An 18737-nucleotide genomic window follows, 5' to 3' on the forward strand; every position below is an offset into this window, starting at 1 on the left:
TTTTATTGTATTTAATTTATATCATTATGCAGATAAACTAGTAACTGTATATGCAGTGGGATATGTACAGTCATTGATTGATCATTATGCTTTCTGTAGCAAGCGTTCTAGATTACATAATACTGAGCCTGGTGTGCCAACAGTTAGAAACCTGAACTTCCTGTCTTTATTTTCAAAATAAAACCTGAAGTGGGAAGATTTTGAACACCTCACTTTAAATGTCCAGAGTCAAAGTAAAGACATGGAAATGTTGTGAGGGCTTTTCAAAGTGGTAACGTCTATGAAATTGACAGGAGCAATTACACACATGAATCTTGAATCTTCAATAATAATAACAATAATACATAATAAAGTACTCAATAAATATTCAAAAATAAACCAGGAATGAAAAGAGTTATGAATAGGAAATGACTGTATTTTAGAGGACATTCTATATGCCTTACAATGTCAATCTAAATGTTTAGATATGTCAATGCACTGTGTCGTATAGTTCAAATCGATGTGCCTTTACTTTAAGGCCTGTACCGGAAGCTGTTTGTCTTCATTTTCCGTCAGTAGCAGAGCTGAACCTCACTTCCCTGTCAGTCCGCCCCGCAGAGCTGTGGCCCAACTTTGTACAGTCCCGGAGCAAAAATGAGCGACAAAGGTTTGTCAGACGAAGCAGCAGAGGCAGCTTGCAAAGATGCAGACCCGGTTACTAAGGTAAGATAATTGTCGTCCCTGTTGAAGTTCAACTAAACTTCTACCATACACTGTCAAACCTTGCTCACCCAACAGGCCATCGACTCGCAGACAGGTAAACCAGCTATTCCCATTGCCTCCATTATCGGTCAGCTACGTTTGCTTCCAAAATTTGCATTGGGCAACCGGTGACATATAAGCCGGTTATGGATAACATATTTGCTAATGCTCACGGTGAGTGGCACTGCTCACTTGTTTTTGTAACAGTCGTTTACAAGCTAGCTAATGCTCAGCCACAGTTCTCGCGTGGAAAGAAACTCAGAAGTTGGAACGTGATTTAGCATGCGTGGGAACAAGTACGTTAGGAACGCTAAATCTTCCAGATCACTGAAGAAAGGTGGCGTTAAGGCGCGGCCGGACCTGAATTACTGTCATGTTGCGGTGAAAAGCCGGCGGGTGTGGGACTGGCTAATGTGTGCACTGTCGAAATTATAAAATGCTGTCAATCTGACAAAAAGTGTGCATTTGCAATAATCAATATCTCCGTTTCCAGAGTATGTACCTATATCTCTTTGTATTTATGTTTATTTCCAGTCAATGCAATATCAATCAAACTGGCGTGTGGTTGTTTTGATAATCTAAAAAAATATATTGATTGTAAAAAAATATATATATTTTATTAAACACTGAAGGAAATACCAACAAACTCTATCAACCATGAATTGGTCGACTATTTCCCTCTTGATCCACAGAAACTGCTTAGATTATCGTGAAAACGTCAGAAAATGCTTTTTAACGTTGAGATTTTGAAAAATAAATTGCCAGTTAATATATTTGTAAAATATATATATAATATAAATGGATATTTCCTTCTCAGTTAAGTTTTAAACTGAATGTAATGTTGTTGGAATTACAAACCAAAACAAGAAAGACCTGTTTCGAGTGAACTTTTTTTGAAATTACATTTTATAAATCAAAGGATTCATTAGATTTACATCTTGAAGATAATCAGCAGCTAAGGAAAACAACAGTTTCTTGCTTCCCTAAATCAAACAGGTGTTGGTTTACTTATTTTAAGAAATACTTGTTTCCTTTTTTTATGCAAGTGAACTCTTCAGTATGCACCAACTAGTTAAAGGTTAAATGGCTTTTTCTAACTACCTTTATTTATTATTCTGCTACATAGACACTACCATGTACCCAGTAACACAAGGATCTTTACTTTCTGATGGACGGATACACATCACCCAAATATCTCCCAAATTGGCAGGGCTCTACTGATTCCTTCTGCTCTGCAAGCCTTTGTTTAAACACAAATACTGCTTTACAGACCCAAGAATGTGTCTCCAGTTTAAGCGTGAGCCCTGGCAGTTCAAGCAGAATCAAAGTTCACCTTTGTTGAGTTTGACCTGAGAATTTAGAGAATCTACTGGATAGATAAACAACTGGAGAAACCTCATAACCTCTCTTGCAGCACAATCCTCTTCTCTGCGTTTTCTTTGCTTCGAGTTTTCCACATAATCTTAAATTGGCCTTAATATGGATAAATGCAATGCTTCTGTTTCCCCCCATCAACCTTTATTTGGTCTTTTGAAAGTCTGCATGAGGTAATGAATTTAGCTAAAAGGTGACAAAAACAACTGTTTAAACGTATGGATTTAGCTTACAGGGTAAATGGTTTCGCTACGGCAGTGTTTGGAAGGTTTCTATGGATGTGTTGATATTTTTGTACACTTAAAAAATGTGACACCGTAGAAGGAAGAGCACAGGAAAGGGAACTCTGCTAACCACAGAGATAACACTCAACTGTGAAATGAACACACAGTTGTAGAATGGCTCTACACATAAATATTTTAGGAGGAGAATGAAAAGTGGTCTCACCAATATTGTAACATGAAAGCTGCAAATGATGAGATAATACGTCTGCTAGTTTTCGATATGTTTCACCAATCAAAGTACAATGACTATTGATATTTTCACAAATTGACACAATGAGAAATTAGTTAAATTATCCTAAACATGTGGATATAGGGACTATAAAAAAGAATTTCTACTGGTCTGGTAATTTCAGAAAATTACATAATTTGACTGTAATGCAGCTTTTAAAACCAGGAGAAGTTAATACAATATCCAAAATCAGAGACGATATCTACTCTGAAGTTGCCACGAGTAAAATATCAATATATTATTGACCAGCCATACATCCATTGACATGCACAATTTGTGACATGCAATTTAGAAAAAAATACCCTTTTTAAAACTTCAGTCTGTCACATTTTGCATTTGCATGGAAGTAAATGGGACATCATCGTACTTCATCATTGTCTTTGCATAGAAAACAAGGAATTACATCATAGTATTGTTGTATTTATTCATGATGTTTGGCTCCAAGAACGGCATCCTTGATTTGTTTATGCGCTCAGTTGCACAGAGGTGTAGTTTGGCTGATGTCTTTCTTCACGACTCAGTGCCAGGATACACATTTTCCCCTGCTTGAACTCAGACACGACAAGCAGGAATCTTCTACCCTTCAAATGAATCTGCTGTGAACATTTGTCTCAGTTTAAAAAAACATTTAAAATATAACACTGCTTAATATTATTTTATTAATAACATTAACAATGAAGACTTGACTCATACAGTACCTCTCATATAATAAATGAAGCACAGTCTTCATCACCATCGAATGAACGAATAATGCCCTAAATGGTATAAAAAAACAAAACACCAACATACCATCTGTCACACTACCTGAGAGCAATAAATTAATCTAATATAAAAAATATAAAACTAATATAATAAGATGAAAGTGAATGTAGAATGAAAAGCATAAGATGGAAAATCAAACCCACTGAAATATAATAATGCAAATGATTTGTTGGGCATCAGTGATGGAGACTTACATTTAAAATTCAAAAAACGCTTTCAACTTTTGCATACTTTGGCAAGCTTTTGCAGTTGTATGACAGTTTGTATTTTATTGTTTTGTATTGGCTAATGCATCTGGCTACTGTTTCCATTTATCCCACTGTGGTACAAAAATGCACATTCTCATCAAAAGATATTAAAATGGGTGTTTCTCCTCTAGGGGATTTAACATCAAATAACCCCCCACTTCTGTACGGTTGGGGGGTTAGAGTTTGGTTATTATTTCTTAGTGCTACACATATCTAGACTTTCAGTGCTCTGTGTATGTAAAGCTCTGGTACTGTGTTCCTGTGTTTCAGGATTTCATGATGCAGCAGACTATGCTGCGAGTTAAAGATCCAGTTAAATCGTTGGATTTTTACACCAGAATCCTTGGCATGACGTGAGTACTAGTATTTAAGTCTTGACTTTACTTTTATTCACTTTCAAAATCAATTCCATAAGAATGATCTCAATCTTCCAGGCTCCTGCAAAAATTCGACTTCCCCTCCATGCGTTTCTCTCTCTTCTTCTTGGGCTATGAAGACAAAAAGGAGATTCCTACAGAGCTGAAGGAAAAGACAGCCTGGACTTTTTCAAGAAGAGCCACCATTGAGCTGACACAGTAAGGCTGTACAATACATGCCCATCCTGTTTGTCTCCAGCTTCCTTTCTTCTGTTCTTTTCTTACCTTTTTGTATTCCTCCCTCTTTCTGTCTTTCAGTAACTGGGGCTCTGAGGCTGATGAGAGCCAGTCCTATCACAATGGAAACTCAGATCCACGTGGCTTTGGTAAGATTTCTCCCTGTTTTTAACGTGAAAAAAAGTCTTTGTTTAAATGCATTCAATATATATGATGGCATAGACTTGAAATGTAGGAATGAAAGTAGTACAGAATAGTATAACACTCTTTTATAAAATGTCCATTTAAGAATTTAAAGGATAAACTGCTGCGTTTCTGTTGTTAGTTGTTTGGCTCACTGGCGCAAACTATGTGCAACTCCAGTCTGTATGCATAGTAAACAGTGTCTCTATGTCTACCTGGCATTTAACAGGACACATAGGAATTGCCGTTCCTAACGTCTATGATGCCTGCACATTTTTCGAAGGACAAGGAGTCACGTTTGTCAAGAAGCCAGATGATGGTAAGATGTGAAGCATTTGTGAAAATGAGGGTCACAGACGGGTTAAATACATAAAACCTGACAGCCTGCGTAGTAGGTATTTCTCTTTCTTTCTCCACTAGACTGTTTTAGTTGACTTCTGCACTTAAAATGAAAAACCATTCAAACAGGAATATGGGCTGATTCCATTTTATTCAAGAATAAAATGAGCACGGAAATATATTACAATAGATGTTAAAATTGTCAGTATTATTTTTGGTCTCTTTTTATCTTCAGTTTTATTCACTTCTCCCCATAATATTAAAGCAATGTGATTTAAATATATATATATATCTTTCTTTTTAAACAGATAGTTAAAAGTGTTTATACACATTTTAATGTAGATGAACAATCTAGTTATGATGTATTTCCCTAATATACTGAAAAATATGAATATACCTTTACCCGTCCTGCCTCACTACATAACAACAGAAAGCATCACCTTATTTGGACTGAATAGGGCGCTTCCACATTGCCTTATTTTGTGTTTCAGTGAGCAGAGGTGCTATTACATTGCTAATTGCAAAAAATGTTATTAGGTTTTGCAAGAATTGTGTCATTTGGATACTAATATCTGCTCAGTTTATCCAAATAACGCATATGGGGGAATTTTCACTGAAGTTTGGAGCAGTTAGAAGCTGCTGGCTGTGTGAGAGTATTAGTAAAAGCACGTCACCAATGTAAGTTGGCTAGCTAACGTAAGCTAGCTTGGTAAGTAGTTTTATAGATAGCGAATGTTTGCTAGCAAGCTTAATCGCACACAAACTTTTCCTAGATGACTTGTTTGATGGATAACTAACGTTAGCTAGCTTGTTTATTAGATGGCAAACGTTTGGTAGCTAGATAGCTAATGTTTGGTAGTTATCTAAATGGCACACTCATCATTTGTCGACATTTTGTCTACCATTCTAGTAATAGTTATTACAAAATCACTGTAGACATGCGTTTACAGAATTTGACCAGCCGGTGAGCTGATAATGCTTTGGTACTTTCATAGTTTCTCAAAGAGGAATAATCTACACCAAGAGATACTACAGAGTAAATAAAGTTGTCCTCATATGAGAACTCGGGGCATTATCACGTCATCCTACCAGCCACTAACTGAGGATAAATGCTGTTTAACAATCTGTAGATACAGTGTAGCTGTGAAAGTCCCAAGTTCAGTTCATTGTTTAACACGCTGTTAGCGCTTATCCATAAGAACTAACTCATTGTGATAGATCTGGGAGGAGCAGAAGGATTACACTTCACTGCACACCTATTGAAACCTGAAGTTTACAATAGTTTTTCTTCACATTTGTTAATACAGTATTCTTTTGCACTTCAGGTAAAATGAAAGGCCTGGCATTCATTCAGGACCCTGATGGATACTGGATTGAGATCCTGAGTCCTAACAAAATGGTGTCCATAACCTCCTAAAAACTCTGTCCTCATGCTACCTGCTGCAGTGCACACAGACCAGATCTTCTGCGGCCTCTCTGGGAGAGCAAAGCGTCTGGGTTTAGTGAAGAATTTAGCAACATGTGCCTGAGGGAAAATGGAGCAGGATGCACATTGGCATTCAGTGTGCCCTGGCAGGCTGGACTTATTAAATACCTGAGTTATTGCAACTACTTTGTCCACCAACATCAGTTTGTATTTGTCTTCAAGTGATGCTAAAATAAAGCTGTATTACTGTGTAATAAAAATGAAAACACACTTGTGATGTCTTGAAATGTTGAGAGGCAAATCAAAAGTAACTTTAAAAATAATAATAATCAGGATTTTAACATTTCTTATTTTTTTGGTTAGTTTTTTTGATTGACCAAAGTTGTTTTGTGGTTAAAATGTTTCGATATATTCCAAATTCATTATTTATGTTGGATACATAAAAAGTACGTTATTCTTGTTCAAAAAGATTATCCCAGCTCTATCAACAAGAGGGTTTCAAATATCCAGTGCTCATCACTGTTGGAAGTCATTCTGCTTTGATTGTTCAAAATTGGAGCTTGAAAACAAAGATCTAATTATGTTTACAATATTTTATTATGTTAAAATGTATGGTTATTTCAGGGCTTTCTTTTGGTTAGTCAATTGCATCATTTTTAAAATAATGAATCAGGTTCAAATTCAAATAAATATCAAATACCATTTTAGAATGTATGTTTACTATCCCACATTATCGTTATGACTCAAATCTGAGCTCCCGAGATGGTGACAGAACACCTTTGGCTCAAATCCCATTTGTGCCTGCTTCAAAAATCGAACACGCAATCGATCAACGTGTATTTATATAGCCCAGTATCACACGTTTTACATTTGTGTCAGTGGAATTGAAAGTTTGCAGAGAATATGAATACCACACCCTCTGTCCTTACACCCTCACACCAGACAAGGAAAAACTTCCTAACAAACCCCAGAGTTAACGGGGGGAAAAAATGAAAGAAACCTTGGGGAGAGCAGCAGAGCAGGTGTCCCTCTCCTAAGATGGACAGACAATAGATATCGTGCTAGATAATACATATGCACCATACTGTAGGTAGTCCAAATGCTGGAAAATGCATGTGTCTATAAATGAGAAGATGATCCAGGTGAATGTCAACAATCCTGTGGGAGCCATCAAAGCCCTGACTCAGGATCCCGGCATAGACAGACACCAAAAAGAAATTTTAGGGAAGCAAAGTTATTTTGAACATGAGAGTACAGAGAGAGAGAAGAAAGAAGTAAGGCGTACCCCAAAAGTCTCAGCTTATAGCAGCAAAACTAGGGGCTGAATCTAATCATCCCTAACTATAAGCTTTATCAAAAATTAAGGTCTTAAGCACACTCTTAGGGTGTCTGCCCACCGAACATGGACTGGAAACTGATTCCACAAAAGAGGAGCTTGATAGCAAAAGGCTCTCGCTCCCATTGTACTTTTAGAGACTCTAGTAACAACCAAAAACCCTGCTTTCTTGGAATGCAATGCCCTAGTGGGACAGTAGGGTATAATGAGCTCTTTAAGATAGGCGCCTGCCCATTAAGGGCTTTGTAGGCGAGAAGACGAATTTAAAATGTGATCCTGTGTTTTATAGGGCGCCAGTGTGGTCTCTTTCTGTGTTCTTATCAATACGCACAAACATCACATTGATATCAGGTTTAGATTTTGCGACCATTTGTCAAACAGTCAATAAGGTACTAGCCCTGGTGGCATGAACTCTAGTCACAAATCTATATTGTATGCTATCCAAACCAATTTATTTCAAGCAAATCTCAGTCTGCTTCCGGACTTCTTAAAAAAATAAAATACAAATCTAAATAGAAAGAGATGCTTGTGTTGTCGGTTGAGGAGAACTGTGCTCTGCATAATTAAAGACGTTTGACTCATGAGGATAAAAGAAATTAAAGATTTAGTTTGTGAATGCTGAAGGCCAACGTTGTTTCCATGCACGGCTCTGATTGGTCCGTTTAGGTAGAAATCATCTGAGTTCCGATACGTCATGTTGGGGAACTTGTTACAAAAGGTTCTATAATACACAGCCTTCTAACAGCTCTGCCTTTAAAGAAGAAGCATCCTTACTCTTTTCAGAAAATATCCCCGAAGCCGAGCTCTCTTTGTTGGTGCCGTCATTAATGGTGAGTGTTAACATAGAAACAGGCTTGGTTTTATAGAAAAGGTTGTTTTTATGTTGATGACCAATATATTTGGTATTTCCGTTAGGACTTGATCCTGCTGCTCCGTCATAGTAGTTTTGACAGTTTTTTATAAAAAAATTGTGTAAGTAACAAAATTGTAATCCCTGAAAAGTGACCCAACTGTACTTTGTAACCTTTTTGCAGACATGGAGAAAAAGATCGTTCTTCTAGTCCCCTTTGTCTTTTTCTTTCTCTCCACTCCTCCATGTGGATCGACTTCAGGCGTGAGCAATTTTAAAGTTATCCCTATAGCCATCCAGCTTGACTGGTATGGTGCTCGGACATACTGCAGAGAGCACTATAGCGACTTGGCCAACATCAACAACCAAGCCCAGGCTGACATGATTGCTCCGTACAAAGGCTGGATTGGTATGAAATGGAAATCAGGTCAGTGGACGTTGTCCAGAGGAGAGAAAAAAGTGGTCTTCAACAGGTTTGGATCTGGTGGGTTTAGAAGAAAGATAAGTATACTTACTGAGTTTGTTCTGTTTCCATTCAGTGTAAACTTGCTTTTTATTTTATTTTAATGGCAACCGAATGGCAAGTACAAAAATCAAAGACTTCTCTATTTCCGTATAGGGGAAAAAATGTTCATGAAAATTGGCCCAATTATTTCAATCAGGTTTACCTGAATGCAATCATTTCCATGTAACAAGACAGACTGTAATTTCAGTCTCTATCTTCTTGCTTTTGTAGGCGCAGAAGCCTCTGATGGGTACTGCGCTGAGAGCCATAGTGCAACAGAATGGCATAGTCATGAATGCTCTGAAGCCCGCATCTTCCTGTGTGAAGAAAGACTGAATCTGGTGCAGGAGGAGAAGACATGGGAAGAGGCCTTGCAGCACTGTAGAGAGCTGCAGGATTTTGCTTCACCTACATACCCGTACGACCTCGCCAGTCTGGCAAACAAAAACAAAACTGTGTTGGACAGAGTTGCATTACGACCGTATGAGGTGTGATGTTTTTCTGTTTGTGTGTTTTTGTTGTCAGATTTTGTCACTGTATCTGTCCTGTTAAAAGGAATAGTTCAACACTTAGGCTCATTTTTCAGTTAGCTTAGCAAAGACTGGAATTAATTGGAAACAGCTAGCCTGGCTCTGGTAACAGCATTTACCTCCTTCTTAAGAAGGCTGGCCATCTAGAAAATCATTCTAAGTGGGAACACCAGGTTCCTCTCTCTTCCTTCACTTCTGCATCATGTAAAGTGAGTGTGCAGCAGTAATTGTGTGTATAAAAGTAGTTTTCTGTGTATACCAATACCAATTGTTTCCTGTAGGTGTGGGTCGGACTGCGATTCATGGCTGGTGAGTGGCTGTGGATGAACGGTGCGAGGGCAACGCCGCGCAGACTTCGTGAGTGTCCTGATCAGCAGCAGCACTGTGGTGCCGTGGCTCATGATGCCGTACGCTTGAAGGCATTTAACTGCAGTGAGAGAAGATTCTTCCTCTGCGATATCAAATGGTGAACGCTGGGAGAGAAAACATTTACTTATGATTATCTACACTCATTTAAAAAATAGAGCCAATTTAGTAGAGAGTCAAGCCCATAACAGGAATATGATTAGTTGTGTTGTTAATGTTTGGGCCAAGAATACAAATATTATGCGATTAGCCTCTTAGCTGTTAGTTCTGTTTAACCTTTGCGTTTTAAGAATGGGAGAAATATTGTAAATGGATTAAAATAGTTTGAGATGATTTTCTGATTGTAGTGGAAGGAGATGTAAAAATTCAAACAGGTCAAACTTGTCATTTCTAAAGCAAGATTGGATAGCCACCTTGGAGTCCTTATTGTTACGCGCTCCCCCTTCTGGTTCTCTTTCTCCTCATTTCAAAGGCACACCTGATCTGGGGGCGTTCTAGATCCTACAGTCCATGGTGTGCCTGGCCCAGGACTGATATACCTCATAAAAACTTCATAGGTAAACAAATATAAACAAACCCTCAAAACTTCAAATTGTTACATTAAGTTCTTGTCTTCCATTTCTTAAAATAAAAAGATCTGTCAATAAATTTGAGACGAATATCAGGTTTGAATACTGATGTCTTTTGGTGTCACATGTTGTCATTGAGAAAAGTTCTGAAATTAGGGTCATAGACGGGTTGAATACATACAACTTGTCAGCCTGAGTAATAGGTATTTTCCATTCTTTCTCCAATACCCTTTTTTAGTTAGCTTGTGCACACTCTCTTAAAAACACTTCAAATATAGTTTGATAGCATTTTAATGTAAATATATATTTACTTGTCCTGCCTCACTAGCTAAATGTAAAGTGCTTTGAGAGGTCATAAATGCTGGACAAAGCTATATACAAATAGAGTCCATTTACCATTTCCATTTAGCCTTTGGCTGTACTAGGGCTCTTCCAGATTACCCTTTCTATACTTATATTAGTTCATCCAAAGCATTTATATATGGGAATTTAAGCAGATATTTGGGGCTGTTAGAAGCTACTGGCTGTGTGACAGCAACCGGTCGCCTTGGGAAAAACACATGTCAATAATGTTTTTTCATAATTACTCTCCCTGCCAGAATAGTAAAGAGTTCCGCACTGTAATGTACAGAAATGTTGATGACAATTGAAAAAAAAATAAAAAAACAGACTGACTTAATAAGTTATAATCAAATAAGAATGCTCATTATTTATATGTATATGTCGGTACAAAGTACTTAACTAACATGTTTATTTATTTATTGAAAATTGGCATTGAAATTTTACTAAAAGCAGAAAATCTTCTTAGTTGGGTAAAGCATCTGTCTGGTGAACAGAACATCAATGGCTCAAACCCCTATGTCCGTTTGAATGATTCTCAGTTGCATTGCTTTATGAAAGGGATATAAACATCATTTTAATATCAGGTCTGGTTTATGCAACCCTTTGCAATATGCAGCCAAAATCCTATCATAATAGTCAATACCTGTCCAATTATGTTTAGCACATTTTAGCATGTCAGACTTGTTTGTACGTCTTACAAAAAGAATAAACAAATCTAGAGGAAGGCTTAATGTTTAAGGCAAATAGAAAGAGATGCTTGTGTTGTCGGTTGAGGAGAACTGTGCTCTGCATCATTAAAGACGTTTGACTAATGAGGATAAAAGAAATTAAAGATTTAGTTTGTGAATGCTGAAGGCCAAAGTTGTTTCCATGCACGGCTCTGATTGGTCCGTTTAGGTAGAAATCATCTGAGCTCGATACATCATGTACGGGAACTTGTTACCAAAGGTTCTATATAATACACAGCCTTCTAACAGCTCTGCCTTTAAAGAAGAAGCATCCTTACTCTTTTCAGAAAATATCCCAGAAGCCGAGCTCTCTTTGTTGGTGCCGTCATTAATGGTGAGTGTTAAACATAGAAACAGGCTTGGTTTTATAGAAAAGGTTGTTTTTATGTTGATGACCAATATATTTGGTATTTCCATTAGGACTTGATCCTGCTGCTCCGTCATAGTAGTTTTTTTATTAAACATTTTTGAAATTGCATTAACCTTGTTGACTGTGGCCAAAAGTGACCAGAAATGTGTCTCAGTGGAACTGCATAAATAAAAGGATGACTAATTCATTTAAAATATTTAAATTAATTGTAACCTTTTTGCAGACAACATGGAGAAAAAGATCGTTCTTCTAGTCCCCTTTGTCTTCTTCTTTCTCTCCACTCCTCCATGTGGATCGACTTCAGGCGTGAGCAATTTTAAAGTTATCCCTATAGCCATCAAGCTTGACTGGTATGGTGCTCAGACATACTGCAGAGAGCACTATAGCGACTTGGCCAACATCAACAACCAAGCCCAGGCTGACATGATTGCTCCGTACAAAGGCTGGATTGGTATGAAATGGAAATCAGGTCAGTGGACGTTGTCCAGAGGAGAGAAAAAAGCGGTCTTCAACAGGTTTGGATCTGGTGGGTTTAGAAGAAAGATAAGTATACTTACTGAGTTTGTTCTGTTTCCATTCAGTGTAAACTTGCTTTTTATTTTATTTTAATGGCAACCGAATGGCAAGTACAAAAATCAAAGACTTCTCTATTTCCGTATAGGGGAAAAAATGTTCATGAAAATTGGCCCAATTATTTCAATCAGGTTTACCTGAATGCAATCATTTCCATGTAACAAGACAGACTGTAATTTCAGTCTCTATCTTCTTGCTTTTGTAGGCGCAGAAGCCTCTGATGGGTACTGCGCTGAGAGCCATAGTGCAACAGAATGGCATAGTCATGAATGCTCTGAAGCCCGCATCTTCCTGTGTGAAGAAAGACTGAATCTGGTGCAGGAGGAGAAGACATGGGAAGAGGCCTTGCAGCACTGTAGAGAGCTGCAGGATTTTGCTTCACCTACATACACGTACGACCTCGCCAGTCTGGCAAACAAAAACAAAACTGTGTTGGACAGAGTTGCATTACGACCGTATGAGGTGTGATGTTTTTCTGTTTGTGTGTTTTTGTTGTCAGATTTTGTCACTGTATCTGTCTTGTTAAAAGGAATAGTTCAACACTTAGGCTCATTTTTCAGTTAGCTTAGCAAAGACTGGAATTAATTGGAAACAGCTAGCCTGGCTCTGGTAACAGCATTTACCTCCTTCTTAAGAAGGCTGGCCATCTAGAAAATCATTCTAAGTGGGAACACCAGGTTCCTCTCTCTTCCTTCACTTCTGCATCATGTAAAGTGAGTGTGCAGCAGTAATTGTGTGTATAAAAGTAGTTTTCTGTGTATACCAATACCAATTGTTTCCTGTAGGTGTGGGTCGGACTGCGATTCATGGCTGGTGAGTGGCTGTGGATGAACGGTGCGAGGGCAACGCCGCGCAGACTTCGTGAGTGTCCTGATCAGCAGCAGCACTGTGGTGCCGTGGCTCATGATGCCGTACGCTTGAAGGCATTGAACTGCAGTGAGAGAAGATTCTTCCTCTGCGATATCAAATGGTGAACGCTGGGAGAGAAAACATTTACTTATGATTATCTACACTCATTTAAAAAATAGAGCCAATTTAGTAGAGAGTCAAGCCCATAACAGGAATATGATTAGTTGTGTTGTTAATGTTTGGGCCAAGAATACAAATATTATGCGATTAGCCTCTTAGCTGTTAGTTCTGTTTAACCTTTGCGTTTTAAGAATGGGAGAAATATTGTAAATGGATTAAAATAGTTTGAGATGATTTTCTGATTGTAGTGGAAGGAGATGTAAAAATTCAAACAGGTCAAACTTGTCATTTCTAAAGCAAGATTGGATAGCCACCTTGGAGTCCTTATTGTTACGCGCTCCCCCTTCTGGTTCTCTTTCTCCTCATTTCAAAGGCACACCTGATCTGGGGGCGTTCTAGATCCTACAGTCCATGGTGTGCCTGGCCCAGGACTGATATACCTCATAAAAACTTCATAGGTAAACAAATATAAACAAACCCTCAAAACTTCAAATTGTTACATTAAGTTCTTGTCTTCCATTTCTTAAAATAAAAAGATCTGTCAATAAATTTGAGACGAATATCAGGTTTGAATACTGATGTCTTTTGGTGTCACATGTTGTCATTGAGAAAAGTTCTGAAATTAGGGTCATAGACGGGTTGAATACATACAACTTGTCAGCCTGAGTAATAGGTATTTTCCATTCTTTCTCCAATACCCTTTTTTAGTTAGCTTGTGCACACTCTCTTAAAAACACTTCAAATATAGTTTGATAGCATTTTAATGTAAATATATATTTACTTGTCCTGCCTCACTAGCTAAATGTAAAGTGCTTTGAGAGGTCATAAATGCTGGACAAAGCTATATACAAATAGAGTCCATTTACCATTTCCATTTAGCCTTTGGCTGTACTAGGGCTCTTCCAGATTACCCTTTCTATACTTATATTAGTTCATCCAAAGCATTTATATATGGGAATTTAAGCAGATATTTGGGGCTGTTAGAAGCTACTGGCTGTGTGACAGCAACCGGTCGCCTTGGGAAAAACACATGTCAATAATGTTTTTTCATAATTACTCTCCCTGCCAGAATAGTAAAGAGTTCCGCACTGTAATGTACAGAAATGTTGATGACAATTGAAAAAAAAATAAAAAAACAGACTGACTTAATAAGTTATAATCAAATAAGAATGCTCATTATTTATATGTATATGTCGGTACAAAGTACTTAACTAACATGTTTATTTATTTATTGAAAATTGGCATTGAAATTTTACTAAAAGCAGAAAATCTTCTTAGTTGGGTAAAGCATCTGTCTGGTGAACAGAACATCAATGGCTCAAACCCCTATGTCCGTTTGAATGATTCTCAGTTGCATTGCTTTATGAAAGGGATATAAACATCATTTTAATATCAGGTCTGGTTTATGCAACCCTTTGCAATATGCAGCCAAAATCCTATCATAATAGTCAATACCTGTCCAATTATGTTTAGCACATTTTAGCATGTCAGACTTGTTTGTACGTCTTACAAAAAGAATAAACAAATCTAGAGGAAGGCTTAATGTTTAAGGCAAATAGAAAGAGATGCTTGTGTTGTCGGTTGAGGAGAACTGTGCTCTGCATCATTAAAGACGTTTGACTAATGAGGATAAAAGAAATTAAAGATTTAGTTTGTGAATGCTGAAGGCCAAAGTTGTTTCCATGCACGGCTCTGATTGGTCCGTTTAGGTAGAAATCATCTGAGCTCGATACATCATGTACGGGAACTTGTTACCGAAGGTTCTATATAATACACAGCCTTCTAACAGCTCTGCCTTTAAAGAAGAAGCATCCTTACTCTTTTCAGAAAATATCCCAGAAGCCGAGCTCTCTTTGTTGGTGCCGTCATTAATGGTGAGTGTTAACATAGAAACAGGCTTGGTTTTATAGAAAAGGTTGTTTTTATGTTGATGACCAATATATTTGGTATTTCCATTAGGACTTGATCCTGCTGCTCCGTCATAGTAGTTTTTTTATTAAACATTTTTGAAATTGCATTAACCTTGTTGACTGTGGCCAAAAGTGACCAGAAATGTGTCTCAGTGGAACTGCATGAATAAAAGGATGACTAATTCATTTAAAATATTTAAATTAATTGTAACCTTTTTGCAGACAACATGGAGAAAAAGATCGTTCTTCTAGTCCCCTTTGTCTTCTTCTTTCTCTCCACTCCTCCATGTGGATCGACTTCAGGCGTGAGCAATTTTAAAGTTATCCCTATAGCCATCAAGCTTGACTGGTATGGTGCTCAGACATACTGCAGAGAGCACTATAGCGACTTGGCCAACATCAACAACCAAGCCCAGGCTAACATGATTGCTCCGTACAAAGGCTGGATTGGTATGAAATGGAAATCAGGTCAGTGGACGTTGTCCAGAGGAGAGAAAAAAGCTGTCTTCAACAGGTTTGGATCTGGTGGGTTTAGAAGAAAGATAAGTATACTTACTGAGTTTGTTCTGTTTCCATTCAGTGTAAACTTGCTTTTTATTTTATTTTAATGGCAACCGAATGGCAAGTACAAAAATCAAAGACTTCTCTATTTCCGTATAGGGGAAAAAATGTTCATGAAAATTGGCCCAATTATTTCAATCAGGTTTACCTGAATGCAATCATTTCCATGTAACAAGACAGACTGTAATTTCAGTCTCTATCTTCTTGCTTTTGTAGGCGCAAAAGCCTCTGATGGGTACTGCGCTGAGAGCCATAGTGCAACAGAATGGCATAGTCATGAATGCTCTGAAGCCCGCATCTTCCTGTGTGAAGAAAGACTGAATCTGGTGCAGGAGGAGAAGACATGGGAAGAGGCCTTGCAGCACTGTAGAGAGCTGCAGGATTTTGGTTCACCTACATACCCGTACGACCTCGCCAGTCTGGCAAACAAAAACAAAACTGTGTTGGACAGAGTTGCATTACGACCGTATGAGGTGTGATGTTTTTCTGTTTGTATGTTTTTGTTGTCAGAATTTGTCACTGTATCTGTCCTGTTAAAAGGAGTAGTTCAACACTTAGGCTCATTTTTCAGTTAGCTTAGCAAAGACTGAAATTAATTGGAAACAGCTAGCCTGGCTCTGGTAACAGCATTTACCTCCTTCTTAAGAAGGCTGGCCATCTAGAAAATCATTCCAAGTGGGAACACCAGGTTCCTCTCTCTTCCTTCACTTCTGCATCATGTAAAGTGAGTGTGCAGCAGTAATTGTGTGTATAAAAGTAGTTTTCTGTGTATACCAATACCAATTGTTTCCTGTAGGTGTGGGTCGGACTGCGATTCATGGCTGGTGAGTGGCTGTGGATGAACGGTGCGAGGGCAACGCCGCGCAGACTTCGTGAGTGTCCTGATCAGCAGCAGCACTGTGGTGCCGTGGCTCATGATGCCGTACGCTGGAAGGCATTGAACTGCAGTGAGAGAAGATTCTTCCTCTGCGATATCAAATGGTGAACGCTGGGAGAGAAAACATTTACTTATGATTATCTACACTCATTTAAAAAATAGAGCCAATTTAGTAGAGAGTCAAGCCCATAACAGGAATATGATTAGTTGTGTTGTTAATGTTTGGGCCAAGAATACAAATATTATGCGATTAGCCTCTTAGCTGTTAGTTCTGTTTAACCTTTGCGTTTTAAGAATGGGAGAAATATTGTAAATGGATTAAAATAGTTTGAAATGATTTTCTGATTGTAGTGGAAGGAGATGTAAAAATTCAAACAGGTCAAACTTGTCATTTCTAAAGCAAGATTGGATAGCCACTTTGGAGTCCTTATTGTTACGCCCTCCCCCTTTTGGTTCTCTTTCTCCTCATTTCGAAGGCACACCTGATCTGGGGGCGTTCTAGATCCTACAGTCCATGGTGTGCCTGGCCCAGGACTGATATACCTCATAAAAACTTCATAGGTAAACAAATATAAACAAACCCTCAAAACTTCAAATTGTTACATTAAGTTCTTGTCTTCCATTTCTTAAAATAAAAAGATCTGTCAATAAATTTGAGACGAATATCAGGTTTGAATACTGATGTCTTTTGGTGTCACATTTTGTCATTGAGAAAAGTTCTGAAATTAGGGTCATAGACGGGTTGAATACATAAAAATGGTCAGCCTGAGTAATAAGTATTTTCCATTCTTTCTCCAATACCCATTTTTAGCAAGCTTGTGCACACTCTCTTAAAAACACTTCAAGTATAGTTGGATAGCATTTTAATGTAAAAATACCTTCACTTGTCCTACCTCACTACATAACAACAGAAAGCAACAACTCAGCGAGGCGACTATGGCTGTGAGGTAGGGGGGGTCTTCTTTCAATCGGATGGGTGTGGGTTCGATATATCAACATCTCGATGTATCCATAGGCAAGATACTTAATGCTGAGTTGATAGCATAGCTAACGTTGTTGTTTGTGAAAGCTACACATTGCTCTGTATGAATGGGGTGTGAATCATGACTTGTAAATGTAAAGCGCTTTGGGAGGTCCTAAAGGCTGGACAAAGCTCTATATATATACAGTCCATTTACCATTTCCATTTGGATTACACAGCCAAAATCCAAAAATAGTTAGCACATTTTAGCATGTCAGACTTGTTTGTATGTCTTGCAAAAATAAAAAATACAAATCTAGAGGAAGGCTAAATGTTTAAGGCAAATAGAAAGAGATGCTTGTGTTGTCGGTTGAGGAGAACTGTGCTCGGCATCATTAAAGACGTTTGACTAATGAGGATAAAAGAAATTAAAGATTTAGTTTGTGAATGCTGAAGGCCAACGTTGTTTCCATGCACGGCTCTGATTGGTCCGTTTAGGTAGAAATCATCTGAGTTCCGATACGTCATTTTGGGGAACTTTTTACCAAAGGTTCTATATAATACACAGCCTTCTAACAGCGGTGCCTTTAAAGAAGAAGCATCCTTACTCTTTTCAGACAATATCCCCGAAGCCGAGCTCTCTTTGTTGGTGCCGTCATTAATGGTGAGTGTTAACATAGAAACAGGCTTGGTTGTTGATTAAAAGAAAGGTTGTTTTGTGTGCTTATAAAGGGAATATGTAATTTAATGGATAAGTGTAGTGAGAGTTCATCCTCAGATATTGTATATATATGTATATATATATATATACCTACATTCTTATACACATTTTTTGCAAGAAATCTTCAGGAACATTACAGATGTAAACAAATCATATGACATATCAGAAACTTTAAATGGTTGCTTTAAGTTGTTGTCTTACGATATAATAATAAAAAGATCTGTCAATAAATGTGAGATTGATATCAAGTTTGAATACTGTTTTTGACTTTTGGAGTCATCAAGATCATAGAGTGTAAGTTTAAGTTGTAACTCGCTTTTGTATTGTATATAATAACAGTATGTACAGTGGTATGCAAAAGTTTGGGCACCCCTTAGGAAAACCACTGCA

The 18737-nt window shown here is 37.9% G+C and overlaps 2 protein-coding genes across 11 annotated transcripts; both read left to right on the top strand.

Annotated features, from left to right (window-relative positions):
* The first annotated feature begins 545 nt into the window (after positions 1–545).
* glo1 (glyoxalase 1) lies at positions 546–6449 on the top strand. The gene is made up of 6 exons (XM_063881736.1): positions 546–702; positions 3909–3991; positions 4073–4213; positions 4313–4380; positions 4644–4733; positions 6079–6449. Exons 1-6 carry the CDS (start codon positions 634–636, stop codon positions 6168–6170), a joined length of 543 nt encoding a protein of 180 aa, XP_063737806.1. The 5' UTR covers positions 546–633; the 3' UTR covers positions 6171–6449.
* A 282-nt stretch (positions 6450–6731) lies between these two features.
* LOC134863295 (secretory phospholipase A2 receptor-like) lies at positions 6732–17333 on the top strand. 10 transcript variants are annotated; one of them, XR_010165651.1, is made up of 10 exons: positions 6732–8345; positions 8550–8849; positions 9102–9358; positions 9682–11739; positions 11999–12301; positions 12554–12810; positions 13134–15191; positions 15450–15752; positions 16005–16261; positions 16585–17333. XR_010165651.1 is itself a non-coding variant. In XM_063881730.1 (9 exons), the coding sequence occupies exons 7-9, from the start codon at positions 15455–15457 to the stop codon at positions 16771–16773; spliced, it is 744 nt and encodes a 247-aa protein (XP_063737800.1). In that variant the 5' UTR covers positions 6732–8345; positions 8550–9358; positions 9682–11739; positions 11999–12301; positions 12554–12810; positions 13134–15191; positions 15450–15454; the 3' UTR covers positions 16774–17333. The 10 variants fall into 10 exon arrangements, 6 of the variants coding, with proteins under 6 accessions (XP_063737800.1, XP_063737801.1, XP_063737802.1 ...); XR_010165653.1 differs by having other exon boundaries at positions 8550–8792; XR_010165654.1 differs by having other exon boundaries at positions 8550–9358; positions 15531–15752.
* Positions 17334–18737: the final 1404 nt, after the last annotated feature.

Source organism: Eleginops maclovinus, chromosome 4 (assembly GCF_036324505.1).
Source record: "Eleginops maclovinus isolate JMC-PN-2008 ecotype Puerto Natales chromosome 4, JC_Emac_rtc_rv5, whole genome shotgun sequence".
NCBI classification, from domain to species: domain Eukaryota; kingdom Metazoa; phylum Chordata; class Actinopteri; order Perciformes; family Eleginopidae; genus Eleginops; species Eleginops maclovinus.

Bases quoted from the DNA above. Each gene is read 5' to 3' on its own strand.
- glo1 (XM_063881736.1), top strand. From the start codon at position 634: ATGAGCGACAAAGGTTTGTCAGACGAAGCAGCAGAGGCAGCTTGCAAA. The intron at 703-3,908 runs GTAAGATAATTG...CCTGTGTTTCAG, and splicing joins ATGCAGACCCGGTTACTAAG to GATTTCATGATGCAGCAGAC. The intron at 4,734-6,078 runs GTAAGATGTGAA...TTTGCACTTCAG, and splicing joins TGTCAAGAAGCCAGATGATG to GTAAAATGAAAGGCCTGGCA.
- LOC134863295 (XM_063881730.1), top strand. From the start codon at position 15,455: ATGGAGAAAAAGATCGTTCTTCTAGTCCCCTTTGTCTTCTTCTTTCTC. The intron at 15,753-16,004 runs GTGGGTTTAGAA...TTGCTTTTGTAG, and splicing joins CTTCAACAGGTTTGGATCTG to GCGCAAAAGCCTCTGATGGG. The intron at 16,262-16,584 runs GTGTGATGTTTT...TGTTTCCTGTAG, and splicing joins TTGCATTACGACCGTATGAG to GTGTGGGTCGGACTGCGATT.